Source organism: Culex quinquefasciatus, chromosome 3 (genome assembly GCF_015732765.1).
Source record: "Culex quinquefasciatus strain JHB chromosome 3, VPISU_Cqui_1.0_pri_paternal, whole genome shotgun sequence".
Lineage (NCBI taxonomy): Eukaryota > Metazoa > Arthropoda > Insecta > Diptera > Culicidae > Culex > Culex quinquefasciatus.
In genome coordinates this window covers 151,994,700-152,012,842 of record NC_051863.1, presented here as the reverse complement: position 1 = coordinate 152,012,842, position 18,143 = coordinate 151,994,700, and the positions used below count along the sequence as shown (strand labels likewise).

General features: G+C 35.2%; 1 protein-coding gene across 1 annotated transcript in view; it reads left to right on the top strand.

Moving 5' to 3' along the window:
* Positions 1-735: 735 nt before the first annotated feature.
* LOC6044826 (nuclear factor NF-kappa-B p110 subunit) overlaps positions 736-18,143 on the top strand; it is a 30,167-nt gene continuing 12,759 nt past the window's right edge. The window contains exon 1 of the mRNA XM_038261828.1: positions 736-1,527. Within this exon, the coding sequence (XP_038117756.1) occupies positions 1,482-1,527 (46 nt within the window). The 5' untranslated portion in view covers positions 736-1,481. The remainder of the gene's footprint in view (positions 1,528-18,143) is intronic.

Genomic DNA, 18,143 nt, shown 5'->3' with positions numbered 1-18,143 from the left:
CTCAAAATAGGAAATTGAAGAAACATCCCAAAGCATAAGCCTACTACAATGAATTCATACATTTGTATGTTTTTCTATGGTTTTGGCTTATTTTATTTAGGTGGGTCATTCTGCCCCCCTGCCCCTACATCAGGAATTGATGAATATTCATCAGGTTCACACTTTTAAACATTTTTTATGTAATTTTACTCAAAAAAGAGGTAATATTAAACCTACCAAATTTTCAACCTTCCAAAATTCAACTTTTTTTTTGCTGTGTAGGTAACCAGCAGTCCAACACAAAGTCTCAAAAGGAACATATCCGGAATTTTGCTAAGCTTTTAACTGTTTTTGGGGGCTTTTCCTTTACAAAATTTTTTTGAACTGAAATAAATTTGACCGATTTTTAAGTGACATACTTTATGGAGGACACCGTATTGGTTTGACTTGTTGTAAGCGAAGATCGGGAGAGGTTGGAGGTCGGCGAAGAGGTTGGTTGGCACATCGAAAGCTTTGCGAGATCAAATCAGGTCGCAGGTAATTATGATCAGGACATTGTACTAGCAGAAGTTTCAGCAGATTCATCGAACAATATGTTCAAGCGCTTCGCGTAACCCCTTAACGAACCAGCCTGTATACGAGCGAACCTCCAAACGGGTGACATCACCACCCGACGCCGCCGTCGTTGTCGTATTTGCGGTTTCGCAGCTCTCCCATACTCTGCTAGCTACAAGTTCTCCAGCAAGGGGCTTTACATATCGTCAACAACACCAACACACGACAGTCGCTCGCAAAACGTGTGTAAAAACTGCGGGGATCCACCGGATTCCGTCTCAGTCGCGGGCCACGATCAGCCGTCTACAAGGCGTTGTTTGTATGCAGTTCGTACACCTATTAGCCGGGAATTGCATCGGAGAACTCGTTTCGCGCGGTTCCTGAAGAACTGTTGCTGATTCAGTGTAATCATCCGCGGAGTACCGGAGTGGTAGGAGTAAGAGGATCGCGCTGAACCCTGTCCTCGATCAGTGCTGATCCTGAACTTGACCGGTGCAGTTCGTGAATGCTTCACTGCTTGCGAGCTTTGCGGATTCGGACAGTGTTTAGTGTGATTTGAAGCGAGAAGTACAAAGTTGCGGCGTAGATAAGCTCGGGTTCGCGCAGTGCGCCTCGTGAGCGGAATTCCGAGAAATTGAAGTGTTGTGTGTTTTTCGATTTTGAGTCGCTGAGGCGTATGGGTTATACATAGTTGATAAGAAGTTAGTATATACGCAAATCGCCGGACCAGCGCAGCCTGTGCTAATCAACGTGAACATTGTGTTTTTGGTTGGCTCTGGTGCTGGTGGAGGTCAATTTGCGTCTGTTTTGGTTCGATACAAGTGCAAACAATTATCGCGAGTGAGTTACTGCTGGTAGATAAGCGAAAATAAAACAAAGTTTCGATAAGAAGCATCTGTGCACCGGAAGTAATTGGCGCTCAAGGAATCGCAGAAAAATCCGTCAAAATGTCCACGTTACTCAACCTGGACAGCTACAGGCATGAACAGTTTGGTGAGTGTACAAATGGGTATAATTAAATGTTGCAATGAGATTGTGTGATTCAAAAGCCTTATGTGAAAAGTTTTTTTTCTGTTGTTTATTTATTTCTGATTTATTATTTATTCTGTTAACCTCAATTATAATAAAATTACTGTACTAATATAAATATAAAATAAATTCATATATGCACATGTTTACTAGTCAACGGAACACACGTTTGCTTGAATGATAAATAGACATGTTTGTATTTTATCAAGTTACCTTACAGGTAATAGTATCCAATTACCAATCTGTACAATTTGAAAGTTGTTCAGAAATTAGTTGTTTTATGATATTGTCGATTTAAAAAAAATCAAAACATATTACATTTTATTTCAAAAATAATAAAAAAACAAGCAAAACATCAATCAAAGAAGAGGTGAAAATAAACAGTTAATGCTGCTCGCATCAGTCGTTGATTACATGAGGAACGAGGACTTTGGTCCATTTACAATGTCATTTCAGTTTGTATTGAGCAAACAACTTTTCTGTTGGTAAGCAACAACACCAAACCTGTTCATGTTTCTTTTTCGAACAATTTTGTTTACCAAATTTACACATGTTTTCGATACTGGAAACTGACACCACCAAAGCTGGTAAACAAAAATATAAATTATGTGATTTTGTATTCTCCAGATCGCCTTCAATTTATTGGCTCCAAACTTTAAATTCGAAATCGGATATCATACGTTGTCCCTATCCATTGTGGACCGCGCACTGGACTCACAATCCAGAGGTCGCCGGTTCGAATCCCGAGGGGGACGCAAATAAATTCTAAGTGTAAATATAGGTTTTCGGTGCCCTCTCCCCGTGCCATACCTTCACACTTAGGAGACCCGGGAGGCGGAGTCTTGTCGCAAAAAGAACGATACACGCCTGTGGATCCGTTGACGAAACCGCAAGGTTTAAGAGGGCCACATAATAAGGTGTTACGTCGATTCCGTTTTTTTCCGTACGTTGTCCCCTTGATGGTGCCAAATTTGTGTGAGCTTCTTCCTGGTTGCCAGGTTGTAGCAATCACGGTTAGGGTAGGTCAGGTGACAGCGAAATTTACGTTGATTTATTCTGATCGAGGGTCTTGTCCAAGTTGTGGGGTTGATGAAAAAATAGTTTAAATATTTTAAGATACTTAGAACCTGGGTGCTGAATAGTGGTTCGCAAAACGGCCTCAATTTTGAACTGTCAAAGTGGAACCAATTTACTGTTCGCTAGAAGTAGAGAGTATTGTTATCGATCATTTAACAAAAAAAAAAAGCTTTTTTGTTCAAGAATGATTTTTTGTTGGCTTTTGAGGACCTGAAATTGAAGTTAAGAAATCTTTACAAAGTTGAAAGCGAGATCGTCATTTTTTTAAATTGTGAATTGAAATTGTTTATGGGGTCGATACGGTAATATCCATCCAGAAGCTGTCTTAATCTTGATTTGATTCACATACACACAATTTTCCAGCAAAAAATATCAAAAACTAATCAAATTGAAACACAAACAACTAAACATAAAACAGCTCATTTATCAGTAAGAAAAAAGTCATGCTTGTGTTTGAACAGCTTCCTAATTTGTAGATGTACACAAAGTGGGATCATTCGGAAATCACGTTACCTACGCATTCGCTCTATTCATCACCCAGCTTAGAACCTATTCGATTATCTGATATCTTTGACGGGTTAAAGTTCCCTAATAAAAACAACAACAACAACAACAACGATATCTTTGACATTTACATTTAAATAAAAGTTTAATGATGTTTTAAAGTTAGTTGTAAAGTTATGTTTATAAGATTTCGGTTTGTCGTGGAAGAGCCCATTTTTAAATATATCCCGAAATTTTCCAAATTTTGCGTGACGTAATAAAAGAACGCTACCTATGGCGGAAGTAAATCTTATGGAGATTTATATGCAGATTTATACGTAGAAAGTTGTGTTTCATCTTCCTGATTAAGAATTTGAACGATATTTTTTTGACGAAAACTGCGTTTTCAGCAAAAAATGTTCTACCACGGAAAGGAGGCGCATGGTGCCTCGAGTAAATTTTAATAATTTTTAAATAAGCCTTATTGTACATTGTGTCATATTTCAACATGTTTTGCATTTCTTTTAACCTATATATTTAGTTTTAAATTGAAATTGTTTTTAGCGATAATTTATTTTGAATCGAGAATATACTTACTCAGGAAGGTGCAACACAACTTTCTACAGTGTTTATCCTGAGCAACTTTCTACCAAAATCGGAAATGGATTTTATTTGTATTTTTTGATTTGGCTCAAACTTAGTGGGGGCCTTCCCTATGTCCAAAGAAGCTATTTTGTGTCATTAGTTCACCCATTCAAGTCTCCATACAATTTTGGCAGCTGTCCTTACAAAAACATTCAATATTACGCCGGAAAATTTCATTTTCTTTAAGCTGCTGTATCTCAGCAACCAGAGGTCCAATCTTCGATGTCTCTTAAACAATTTCATAACAAATTTTCTGAACTTTTCAAAAAATATGTAATATTTTTAGAGTTGGTCACTCATGGTCACTATTTTTAAAAATAAAAACTGCAAATATATTGTTGAAATCAAACTTTCAGTGGCTATATCTTGAAAACGGAACCCTTTATAAAAAAAACTGTTAACGTACTTTTCGATTGCAAATTCAATTTTATGTAAAAATTAGGTCTATTTTTTGTTGTTGAAAAATCACATTCTTTCCAAAACACATTTTTTCCAAAATTTATAACTTGGCGGCAGATTTTTGACCATACAGTCCAAACTCGATTATCCGAAGGCATCGGAAAAATTTCACTCCGGATAATCGAACCACGATTTTTTTTCGCTGTCTTTTTTTTATTGTCGAGCTTAAGTATGACCTCTAAACTACGCTAAAGTGATTTACATTTTTTTTATCCAAGGCGATGACGAAATATTGAAAGAATGCATTTTATTATTTAATAAGCAATCAACTATTCAAATTTTACTAAAATGGGGTCGCAGATCTCGAATTTGATGTTTAAAACAAGAAAATGAAAAAAAATTGTTCGTGATTCGATTATCCGAAGTCCCATACAAACCTTCGGATAATCGAGAATTCGGATAATTGAAACTTCGGATAATCGAGTCTGAACTGTACTTCTCTATGGCTCAAAAGTTGCTGGTTTTTGTCCCCTAAAACATATAAAAAATCTCGAAAATAAAAAATACGTATTTTTGAAAATTGAGTTTTTGTGAAAAAATGTTAATTAAAAAATCAACAATTTTTTTTTCGTGTGCCTATTTTTTTCAATAGCCCTCAACAATACCTACAACTTTGCCCAAGACACCAAATTGATCAGAAAATTCACTCAAAAGTTACTACAAATATTTACGTACCATTTTTGTATGGACAGCTGCAAAAATTGTATGGAGACTTGTATGGGTAAACCAATGACACAAAATAGCTTCTTTGGTCACAGGGGAAGACCCCCATAAAGTTTGAGCCAAATCAAAAAATATAAAAAATTAAAATGGTCGAAATCGGCCGATTTCGTAGAGAATTGCTCTCTTGTTTACGTTTAACTCATTTTTCTCCCGTTGGAAAGTATACATTATTTTTTTGCATCGCTTTCAACTTATAGGCATTAAGTTTATTATGCAAAATTTACTAAAATAAGATTCAATCAAGATTCTTTTCAAACTATTATTTGTTCTCAACATCTTTAAACTATTTTTGCTCAAGGGCTTTCACATAACATGTATGGTAAAAAAATATAAGAAAAACAAACTAAACTACCGGGAACCGTGGTGTAGAGGTAAGCGTGGTTGCCTCTCACCCAGTCGGCTTGCGTTCGATTCCAGACGGTCCCGGTGACATTTTTCGAGACGAGATTTCGTCGGATGGGGAAGTAAATGTTGGCCCCGGTCTAAGCTGGAAGTTAGGTTGTTAGGTTGTAGGAGTCGTCTCCCTGGGTCCTGCCTCGGTGGAGTCGCTGGTAGGCATTTGGACTCACAATCCAAAGGCCGTCAGTTCGAATTCGCTTGGGTGTAAAAAGAGGTTTGCAATTGCCTCAACAATCAAGCCTTTGGACACCTAGTTTCGAGTAAGAATCTCGCAATCGAGAACGCCAAGGCAATGCTGTAGAGCGATTTTTTTTTAAACTAAACTCAAGTCAAACGCTAGGGGCCACCTCCTGATTTGTTAAGAACTTTATGATAGGATTTAAATAAAACAAAACCCGCATAAAACATTTGTATTGATATTGCGATGCCTCTGCGCTCTCCTGTACAAAGCTTTTTTTCTATCTAGTTAGCATAAGAGAGCGCTTTATCATAGCTAATCATTTGCAATAAAATATACGAGATCGCATGTTTACTCCTACCGAAAAGCTCCGAAATATCATGTTCTCATGCTGAAAACCGGTATCGAATCTTTTGCAACTTTGTTGTAGCTACAATGGATAATATATGCTAAAATTATTCGTAAAACGAAGATGGAGTTCACTCAAGTTCATTCAGCAAAGGTGACATTTTAGTATGCTGTGTAAATATTTCAATAGCATTTTAATTTAATCAGTATGAATTAAAAAAAACATTACAAATGTAATCTAAAAAAATAAAATAAAAAATAACAACTGAAATTAGAGGAAATTTCATCAAACGATCAATTAGTAACAGTCACCTACCCTTAAACCACAGCTAATCCGTGGCTTCAATTGTTCACTCTTAATTAGTGTTTGGAAATATTTCCGAGGGGGGTTTCCTCGGAACGTGACAGCAATTTAAATGAGGTGTGATTTTTTCTTCTTCTCATAGAATCCTACCTCAGGTAGATTTCAGAAGTCTGAATAAAATTAATTTAAATCTGCTTAGTTAATATTCAATGGAGCACGCGACAGCCACGCTGGACGATTTGTTTGTGTGAAATCGTTGTAGGATACAAACCTGACTACAAACACTCGAATGTTTATGGGATTTGTACCGGTTCGGATTGACATTGGGAAGGCCCATTGCCCTAGGCGGTATACCTTTGTATCCAGCGGCTTCACTTCATTAATGATAAATAAAAAGGTGTGACATGAAAAGATCATCCAATGGTGGCAATAGTTTGGTAATTCACAAAAAAGCAGGTACAGTCATCCCACATATTCGGAACACCCACAAATTCGGAACACTTTTATGATAATTTGTCAATAGCATGCCAAAAGTAGCTTTTCTGTCGACCTTTCTGTTTTTAGAAACTTCATTTGGACATTCTCTTGCTATTTCACTAGTAAAAGTAGGACTTTTTGAACAAAAAACTTCATTCCAAGACTATTTTGTCCAGAGCAGCAAAACACTGCCTCCAAATTGCCTGTTCCATGATTGTGGGATGTTATTGTGCCTCCCACAATTATGGAACACCTGAATTTAACTGATATTTTCACAAAAAATTTATCAAACCATGTATAAAACATCACTAAGCTTGAGTTTCATTGGTTTCAGTATGTGAAGTCATTATTTGGTAATAAATATGTCCTCCTGGAGAGATCCAAAGTTTGTTTACATTCGTAAGAAAAAAGTGTTCCGAATTTGTGGATTTCAAGGGTCAAAATAATTCTTCAAAAACTTTATATAAAAGTTAAAATTTGCAGATGTTCGGTACAGCATTCGAAAGATCGCAAGAAAAGCTTTCAAATGAAGGTAAAAGCGAATCATTAAGTTCAATAATCGATTTGCTATGATTTTTTGAACATTGGCTGATCTGGAAACCGTTCCGAATATGTGGGATGACTGTATCGTAGGTGTTGATAATAAAATTCAATTCTATGCTTTAAGGAATTTTTGGAGTGGCCTCATAGGACATTGTTTTTTTTCTATTACTTGAAGTTGTTATTTTATATACGAGCACGTGAAACATAGCTATGTTATCATCAAGCATCAAGCATTTTTGATGATGTCTCATCAGCAGCACCCAACCGACGCGAGGTCATGATTCATACCGGTGACTCCCAATTTGATGGTTCACTGTTTCTACTGGAAAACCGCGAAAACAGCACCTCTCTGCACACGTGTTTTGGGATGGAAGTAACACACTATCTGTTTTCACTGGAAAGATGATTGCGGATAGTTATTTATGATCTGTGACTAGAGCTTGACTATGACAACCTAAATAAGTCCGAGTTATCATCAAAAATTTCCTCTGGCAAGTCTGTCACATTGCGTGGAGTTTTACGGTTTTTTTTATATATCACGGTATGGCGGAAAGAAAATATTTTAAACCGAGATGACCCAATGGGGGATTTATACGTAGAAATTTGTGTTTCACCGTCCGGATTAAGAATATGTACGATTCAAAATATTCTATCGGTGCATTTTCCTGTTTAAAATAATAATAACAAAAATAAAATAAAAATAAATAAAAATACTAATGGAGACGCCTGAACTAAGCAAAAACGTGAAAGTTTATACTTATTATACTGCCCATGTTCACATAAATGTCTCATATGCAAAAACAGCATGTTGAGAGTAACGCAAGGCAAGTTTGTCCCACACATAAGGCTAAGTGTTAAGTTTTCACGAAAAAAAGCTGGATTTCCTCCTGATTTCTAGAACAAATTATGTACTGGATGTTTTAGGATAAAATAAAACTTTTTTTTTCTGGTCTTTTTGCTTATTTTTACGAGCATGCTTATATGAAAATATTTAATAAGGCTTATTTACAAATATTGAAAATTTACTCAAGCCACCATGCGCCTCTTTCCATGGTTCTTTTTCTCAATCACATCTTTCTACGAATAAATCTCGATTTATAATGTTTTTGCTTTTGTCATATTATTATATCATCGAATTGAAATTGAATTTTAGGAATCTGGCACTTTTTGCTAAATTTTACTCAACATCGATGTGCTACAAGATAGTCCAATCACGACGACATATAAATCGATGAAAATTCGATGTGCTGGTACAAGCTTTACAATTGAATATTTTGAAATCTCTATTTTAAGGGTATTGAAGTAGGGTAGAGGACCCAGTTTTCGCCCTGCTTCAGTTTTCGCACACCTACTGGATTTAATCTTTATTTAGCAAACTTGTACCATTTTTTTCGTTGAATTTATTTTGCAGGTTTACATATTCATTCATTTCTAGTACTAATTGAAACTTTCCTAATGAACTATAAACAATTGTTTTTATAAGCACTTCAAAAAAAAAAAAAAAAGGTTTTTACAGCCGCCATATTTTTGTAAATTTTGACTACGGCGGGTAATAATGTTAATGAGGGGTAACAACAAATTTTGTCCGAAAATAATGTAAATGAGTAATTCATTGCTTCACTGTATGTCTGAATTCCAAGAAAGAAGGAGAAAAATCATGCGGTCCAGACAAACTATTTTTGAAAAATTCAAAATGCACGTGATTGTGGGGACCCCAAACTTTATGTTTTCCATCGAGTTGCGTCTGCGTCATTTTGTCATTTTTTGTAGATCTGTGAAATCGGCAATAGTTTTTATTAATTCATTTAGATTTTTTTTATGGTTGACTTTTTTATTAAGAGTTTTTTGCTTAAAATCATTTTTTAGATAAAAAATGCCTATTATTTGAGTTTCTGGAAAAGGCGGGAAAAAGTCTGGAATTTCAAAATGGGATTTGAGCGGTCACCCTGTGAGAGTGAGAACATGTTTTGTGTTTAGTTAGAATAGACAGAAAACCTCAAAATTAGTAGGATATCTGTAAAAAAAACGACTAGGGTTTTTTGAACATCAATTTATTTTACGACAAAATATGTACACATCAATGATAAAGCTTCGGGAACATGTTGTGTATCAATAGGAGACCATATTTTCTTAGCTGTGTGCCATAATTTCATTAGATTTCTTGATTTTTGTCGTGGGTGAAAACTGGTTCGTTATGACCCACTTTCACAACGTTGCAATTCAACGAAATTCGTATCGGTTTTGTCTCTGGCGATTCAAAAAGAATTCCATATTTACTTTTCAGTTCAGATAATTTCAAAATCCTAATGGATAAACATCTCTACTATGATCTCCAAATCGCTTTTGTATATTTTATCTCATAAATTAAAGTTGGAGATAGCTTGAATAAGGAGATCGAGCATTAATTTTGGACACTTCTTGTAAAGAGTTACTTGTGTATAATAGTAGTTTATGCAACAAGTTGCAAAAGGTGATTTTTCAGCATGAGTCGTACATTTATCCAACGAGTGCTGAAAAAATCAAGTTTTGCAACGAGTTGCTTACAACATTTTTTGCAATTCTGAAAAAAAAACGCTTCTTGCAGGAGTTTTATGTCAAATATATATGTGTTTAGTAAATTTACCGCTCAAAACTAAAAAATAGTGAAATATGTTACTTTTTGATACTAGGTTCAAATTTTCAGTACTGGTATTGAAAGGTATTAATTTTAAATTCTGTTATTTTTGATAGGGAAAAGTAGACCGTTTCGTTTCTCCAGAAGGACAGGAAAAGTTGACAGTTTCACAGCGGAATAGTAAAACATCATTTTTGAAATTCTGTCGTGAAACTACAAATTTTTCCTTCATTCTCAAGCGACGCCGTTTCGTAATTTCCTCTACCAAAAACAAGGGCTCCGTTTTCAAGATATAGCCACCGAATGTTAGATTTTAGCGAAATATTTGCAGTTTTTCAATTTTTAAAAATAGTGACCATGAGTGACCGTTTCTAAAATTTATTTTTTGGGAAGTTTAGAAAATTTGCTAAAAAATTATCTAAGAGACATTGAAGATTGGACCTCGGGTTGCTGAGATAGAGCCGTTTTAAAAAAAGAAACACGAAAATTGAAGTTTTCTTAATCTCACCAAAACAACCCACCATTTTCTAATGACCATATCTCAGCAAATAATGGTCCGATTTTCAATGTTAAAACATGAAACATTCGTGAAATTTTCCGATCTCTTCGAATTTTTTTTTTAATTTTTTAAATCAAGAATAGCGTTTTGAATGGGCGTAATATTCAATGCTTGGCCATTTTAAAATGATAGTCTTGATTTAAAAAAAATCAAAATATTTTTTTCGAAGAGATCGTAAAATTTCACAATGTTTCATGTTTTAACATTGATAATCTGACCATTAGTTGCTGAGATATCGTCATTAGAAAATGGTGGGTTATTTTGGTGAGATTAAGAAAACTTCAATTTTCGTGTTTCTTTTTCTTAAAGCGGCTCTATCTCAGCAACCCGAGGTCCAATCTTCAATGTCTCTTAGACAATTTTATAGCAAATTTTCTAAACTTCTCAAAAAAAAATATTTTTAGAAATGGTCACTCATGGTCACTATTTTGAAAAATCCAACTTTCGGTGGCTATAACTTGAACCCTTTATCAAAAAATCTGTAAAGTACTTTTCGATTGCAAATTCAATTTTGCATTAAAAAATAATGTCAAACTTGTTTTTGCATGAAACTTCGATTTTTCCCAAAAACTACTGTTTTTTTTTCAAAAATTCATAACTCGGCGGCAGATTTTTTGACCATGTTTCTCTATGGCTCAAAAGTTGCGGATTTTTGTCCCCAAAAACATATCAAAAAATCTCGAAAATCAAAAAATACGTATTTTGGGAAATTGAGTTTTAGTGAAAAAAAGTTGATAAAAAAATCTGCAAATTCTTTTTTCCGTGTACATATTTTTTCTCAAAAGTCCTACAACTTTGCCGAAGACACCAAATTGATCAGAAAATTCACTCAAAAGTTACAGCTGTTTGAATATTTACATACCATTTTTGTATGGACAGCTGCCAAAATTGTATGGAGACTTGTATGGGTGAACCAATGACGCAAAATAGCTTATTTGGTCATAGGAAGGCCCCACAAAGTTTAAGTCAAATCAAAAATACAAACAATAAAAATCGTCGAAATCGGCCGATTTCGTAGAGAGTTGCTCTCATATGAAGAGTGACCCCTTTTGCACGAATTTTCGAATTTTAAAAATATCTTAAGTTTGAAATTTTGGGGATTTACGAAGAGCTGCACAAAATGGTGTTCTTAACTCAATTTGGCCCTAAATGCACATACAGCAAGATAGTACAACAACGACGATTTCAAAGCTTCCATCCCGTTCATCAATTTTGCATGGACGTTTCTTTTAATCAGGGCATAGCTAAAATCTATTTGCGAAAAGCTAGAAACACCACTGACAAAAAAATCCACCTTAACTTTGGGGAGGGTGCCACTCCGACACAGGTCGCGCGGGTGGTAGGCTCGACGCTGCCGGTACCACCCCTCCTTTGCCGGGTGTTTCCAGCGCAGAATTTATTACCCTGTTGGTGCTGTGAGAGCTAGTTGAGAGCTGCCTCCAGCAGCTCCAACGACGTAGGGGAAAGTGGGGCAAGTGTAACAAGCTAAGGAAATGATCGTTGTAACCCATTAAAAACGTTAAAAATCTGTCGGATTATATAATAATCATCTTATTCCGGGTCTTGACTAAGACTTTGATGGAACAAGTTTTCAAAAAATCCTGTTTTTAAATGCAAAAAAATGATTTTAATTTTTTTTATTTTCCGTATGTTCTACTCAACTAGTGGGGCAAGACGAACAACCCGTTGGGGCAAGAGGAACAATGCATGAAAAAACATTTTAATTTGCTGACAATTGAACTGTTATCACTTAGATACATCAGATTAGGATGTATTTGAAACGTTTCTTTCATTTTTAGATTAAAAAATATTATTTTACTAAAAATTTGATCGTTTTTACGAAAAAGATTATTACTTAGATGAAAACAAGGAAATTTTCATAATATCACTATATTTTGTATGGACATTTTTTTAAACAATTGTTTATCAGTTGTTAAGTTCGTTTATGTATTTAATTCCCAATAAAATATGTTGTTGCAGCAATTCGTATTTTTTCCATACTAAAAATCCATATGTTACACTTGCCCCACCTGAACAATTTTTTTTAAAAGCTCCTAACAAATATAACCAAAAGTTAAATCATACTTTATAATAGGTGCAAGGCATTGGTAGGGACACTACTGATCTAGGAAAAATTGCATTTTGATAAAATGAGCCTTAAAACGAACCCAAAGTCTTATTTTGTACTTTCCAAATGTTATAAGAAAATAAAGGTTTGTCAAAAAACTTCATTAAATCTTATGCTCCGTGGCGTTTACGTCGTTTTGGCGGTTATGTGGTAGTAGAATCAGCTAATTGCATTGCTAGCAACAGTTCCTCATACTGGAAATAATCAAAATTGTAAAAATTACGGCCGTACGAGCGATTGTTCCTCTTGCCCCATATGGTCGTCTTGCCCCACCTTCCCCTACTGCGGGTCTTGGTTGTATTTCCAACACAACGACTCGTGCTCGGTCATAAACTCGCTCTGGGAATTCCCCGGTCGTTCGACCTTGTTTGTGTGTACGATCGCTGCAGAACATGTTGCTCTTTTTGTTTCTTTCTCGGAATCGATCAGCCGGTTGGACGGCGGCGCTTATCGTTTCGCGCGGATGTGTATTTCCTCTCCCTCTCAACATGGTTTGACCCAGACCATGTCCACCGTGGTGATCGGCGCGGCTGGTAGATATCGGTGACGTTTTTTTTCTGCGCGAAACCGGTTGCCGGTTGGGATATCCCCAGCACGGTCGTACCAGCTGAACGTTAGGGCTAGGGTGGCCAATTCATTAGGAAGCTATAACATTGCGAAACTTGGAAAACTGTTTAACATGTTGTTTAAATTCTAAAAACCATTTGGACACCGAAGTTTCTCCAGTATTACAGAGAGCAAAGTAACAGAGGAATCGAAAGCAATGAGAGTTACTGCCTTGCCCCAAACCTCTTGTGTGGCACGTCTAGTCTATTTAAGTCAAAGTTTAAAACTTCTAGATTTTACAGCATTTATTTAACAGCCACCCTAGAGTCTTCAATTTTAAGCGAATTCGTCCAAAATCAACTGTGTTTATCCAACTATTTTTGGGTTTTCGCACAGTTCCTCGCGATCGCGTCGTCAACAGCGTCGACGTCGCAGGTACTCCGTAATACGAAAGGTACACAGATCGACTCGACAATGTCATCATGGACCTTGTCGCGACGCGACTACTTTTGCGTTGATAAGTTCGGCTATTAGATGTGAATTCTGCGTCGTCCGAATTAGTCATAGATCCACCGTGGACGCGCGTACTCTCACCGGCGTTGATGTCCACGCTGCTATCGAATACAGTTCCTACAATTACATCACGGGTGCGATAAAAAGTACACTCACCTGGCCGGCGGAACGCCATTTGCCGGTTGACCCCCACGCGGGACGTACGTACATTTACGACATTAGTGACGCGGGCTTTGATGGTGGGCACATGCACACGTGCGAGAGACACTGTATTGTCGAAGAGTGAGAGTGGTTTCGTTTTGTTGTGATTACCCAAAGCCGTACAGAGATTGGGATTACTGTATAGTTGCCGGCTCGAGTAGAACGAGCACATGGACCGCAGTCAACGGTGAACAACGCTGGGAAGGTCGACACTGTGGTGTATGATTTGGGCTGATAGCATACCGGCTTGGATTTAGTGTATTTTTTGGACCAGTCAAATCGTTATTATGAGGTGAGCTAAGGAAAAATAAAACATTAATTTTAGATTTATAGTAAAATATGTTTGGTGTCAGAATAGCAATTCAATTACATTTGATTTTAGAATGGTAAAATTCCTAGTTTATGATGAAAGATCAATTATAAAGTGGATGTTGACTGTAGTAAACTTAAAGGGAACGTTTAGTTTATTATATCAACCCTTTTGACAACGCATTTAATTTAATACTAAAATTTAAGAAAACGTGCACGGAGAAAAAAGAGTTCCCAAAATCGTGAACAAGCGTTCATGAAAATGGGAACCACGTACAAAGTGTTCAAATCCCATGGTACGTTTTTGGAAATCGTACCATGGGATTTGAACACTTTGTTCGTGGTTCCCATTTTCATGAACGCTTGTTCACGATTTTGGGAACTCTTTTTTCTCCGAGTGGTATCCATTTTAAGTTCGAGGAAAGTTTAAATCAAATGGTATCCCATCACAGTTAGCTAAATGTCCTTATTTCATATTATCATATGATTTGAATAGTTAGTGACATACCGTTTTTAATTATAATTTAATTTTATAGACGGAAAACGTTCGCAAAACATTAAATTAAAGTTATTTTGTGTAGTTTAGTTATCTTAGTTTAGTACCGATAAAAATTCTATTACAAACGGTTTTTCCACTTCTCTGCCGGTTTCTCGTTAAAAGCCGCATAGGCTCCAAAGTGTTGTGTGGGTGTGAACGCTAGAAAGTATATAGTTGGACAGAGCTGTAAACAGAGATGACTTTTAAGTTTTCTCTTGTGCTCTCAAGTACAGAAAATATTATGTGCATATATTACTTTTCCACGAAATGTTTTGCAAACCGGCTGTTTTTATTTGTAAACACTTGTTTTTTGTGTGTGTTGGAACTCAGTTCTAAGTACACATAACACATGGAATTCAATTATGAGAATTCGGTAAACATTGTAAGTAAACATTGTTGATTTGAAGGTAATTCGATGATGGTACAATTTTTTAAACTAATTTATGGAAATGGGAAAAATAATACTTTCAACTAGATTTTGAGATTACTTCATGCTTGAGAATTTTTTAAAGTTTTTAATGTTTTTTTGTTTACAGTTTTTAACTTTATTCAGGCCAATGCATATTTTATTTAATGTTTTTGTCTTTACATCCAGTTTTTTTCAATCATGGTGCAAAACAGATAATTATTTCTTAAAATATAATTTTAATTATTTAAACGTGTACAATTGATTGTAATTTATTTTGGCTGTTGCAAATATTCTTAAGGTTAATCAAAGCAAGTTTTTTTTCCAAAAATTTCAAATTTTTGATAGAAATTGAAGGGCAATCAGCTGAAATATTTTTATAATGCATTTTTCATAATTTTGAATAATTTTTTGTATGTTGGGCTTATTGAAAAAAAATGAATTTAAATAAATTTTTGGTGTACAATAACTTAAAAAGCGTTTTTTAAAACTGATGTTTGCAAAGCAACATTCTTACATTTTCCAACATTTTTTTCCTTGGAACTTTCAAATTGTGGCATGCTATTTATTTTTGTTGCCCTACCCAGGGGAATGTTTTTTACGTTTTTTTTTAATCTTAAATTTTTGATTTGGATGATGTCAAAAAAAATCATTCTGCATCATTAGTTTTTTCCATACAAGTCTCCATACAAATTTAGGGGCTGGTCATACAAAATCGGTATGTAAATGTATGAAATTCTGTATCTTGAAAAAATATATTCTAATTGATTTGGTGTCTTCGGCAAAGTTGTAAGACTATGACCTTCCAGATAAAAGGGATAATGGGAAAGTAGTTCCAATTTTTATTTAACTTTTTATGACTATAAATTGAATTCCCAAAAACGGTAAGAGCTAGTTTTTCACCAATGTGTAACAGGTCGTATCGAGGTGCTCCGATTTGGATGAAACTTTCAGCGTTTGTTTGTCTATACATGAGATGAACTCATGCCAAATATGAACCCTCTACGACAAAGGGAAGTGGGGTAAAACGGGTATGGAAGTTTGAGGTCCAAAAACACAAAAAAATCTTAAAACTGCTCGCATTTTCGTAAAACTTCATCAATTCCAACACTCTTAGTATTCGAAAGGTCTTTTGAAGCCCTTCGAAATGCGCCATAGACATCCAGGATTGGTTTGACTTTTTCTCATAGCTTTTGCAAATTACTGCTAAAAATTGAACGTTGTAAAATGTTTGTTATAGAAAAATAAAAAAACTATGAGAAAAACTGCCATTGGCCGAAAAGTTAATACCATAGGCTTATAGTTCATGAAATTACCTATCTTTTGACCTATGGGAGTATGGGTGTTGGAGGCTGTTGCAAAAAGATATTGGGGTTTTAAAAAATCAATTTTTGACAGTAATTTGCAAAAGCTAAGAGAAAAAGTCAAACCAATCCTGGATGTCTATGGCACATTTTGAAGTGCTTCAAAAGACCTTTCGAATGCATCTAAGAGAGTTGCAATTGTTGAAGTTTTAAGAAAATGCGAGCAATTTTATGATTTTTTTTGTGTTTTTGGACTTCCATGCTCGTTTTACCCCCCCCCCCCCTTCCCTTTGTCGTAGAGGGTTCATATTTGGCATGATTTCATCTCATGTATAGACAAACAAACGCTGAAAGTTTCATCCAAATCGGAGCACCTCGATACGACCTCTAGAACAAACCGAGCAAAATCTACAAATACTGCCTCTTAATGGATTTCGAAATTTTTCGATATGCTTTAGGGGACTTAAAAAAACATTTTTTGAAGCATAGTGCGTAATGATGAAAAATCTGGAAAAAACTAGAAAAAAATCGAAAATCTGGAATTAAAAAAAATAGTAAATATATATTTTTAAGTACAATCAAATTGTCATTCTATTGAAAGAATGTACCGTTTTCAAATTATTGCCAATTTTAGCTATGCAGCAGTTCCTCCCGAAAACAGTTGTTCGATCAAGCCCAAAATTAGTGCGGATGAAAATAGTTTTTTGAATTGATATGTAAAATTTCCCGAGGAATTGGATAAACCTATTTTCAGACATATGCTCACTGATCCCGATGCCTCCAAAACAGCAATTAAAGTTTGCATACGTCCTTTTCAAACGTCAGGCTTGATTTTTGCCTTGAAAGCCTATCAAAAATCACTTTTCATTTGCGTTCAAGAGGGTGACAAGAAAAAAATTATAACTTTTGAAAATCGTAAGGATACTGGCTTGATTCTTTCGGTAAAAAACATGTAACTGTGCCAATTTTGAGCCAAATTGGTAAGGAGCGCTTTTTATCGTTTGAAGTTTGTATGAGAAAAATGGAAAAAATGTATAAGGAGAGACAGAAATTTGAAAAATTCCGCCAAACGGTGGCGTTAAATAATTCGGATCATTGTCAAGTGTGAGATTTTTATGTAAAATTTTATGATTAACAACTATGTCTAAGATCGCAAAACGATCCGAGTTAACCTTGACGAGTTATGGACGATTTAAAGAAGACGTTTTTGTATGAAAAATTTTTTTTTCACTAACTTCAATGATAAAAGCGACCACCCTTAACCGATTTCGCTCAAAATTTTCACCGTTACTTATTTTTGCCTAAGGAATCAAATCAGGGGGTTTCCTGATGTCGATTTTTTTCTTTGTTACCTTAATCGGACGACCTTTTTTTCGAGTCATGCTGTTTTCATGGATGTTGCTGCACACATTTTCGATTATTTTTTTAAAAGATTTTTTGAGTTTAAAAAATATTTCCTGATAGAAAAGCACCTCTAAAAAAATAGCAAAGTTGAGAAAAAATCCTATAATTGAAAACTGGTTACTTAGTTTCTGAGTCTCACTCAGAATTCGAATTGATGAAAATGAATTTCTCTAAGAGGCTTAAGCCTGTTATTTTCAGCTGACTTTATCTTCGAAACTATTGGTTCTGTTATCAATTTCAAACATTGAATCTTTAGCGAAATTTAAAATATTTTATAAATTTCATAATTTGGTCTTAATTTTTCATATTCATCAAAAATACAAAAAAAAAAAAACGAGCCAAACATTTTAGTTTGTTGAATATCAATATATAAAAAAATATTTGGCTTGCCAAGATTTCATGAATATTAAAATTTGATTAAA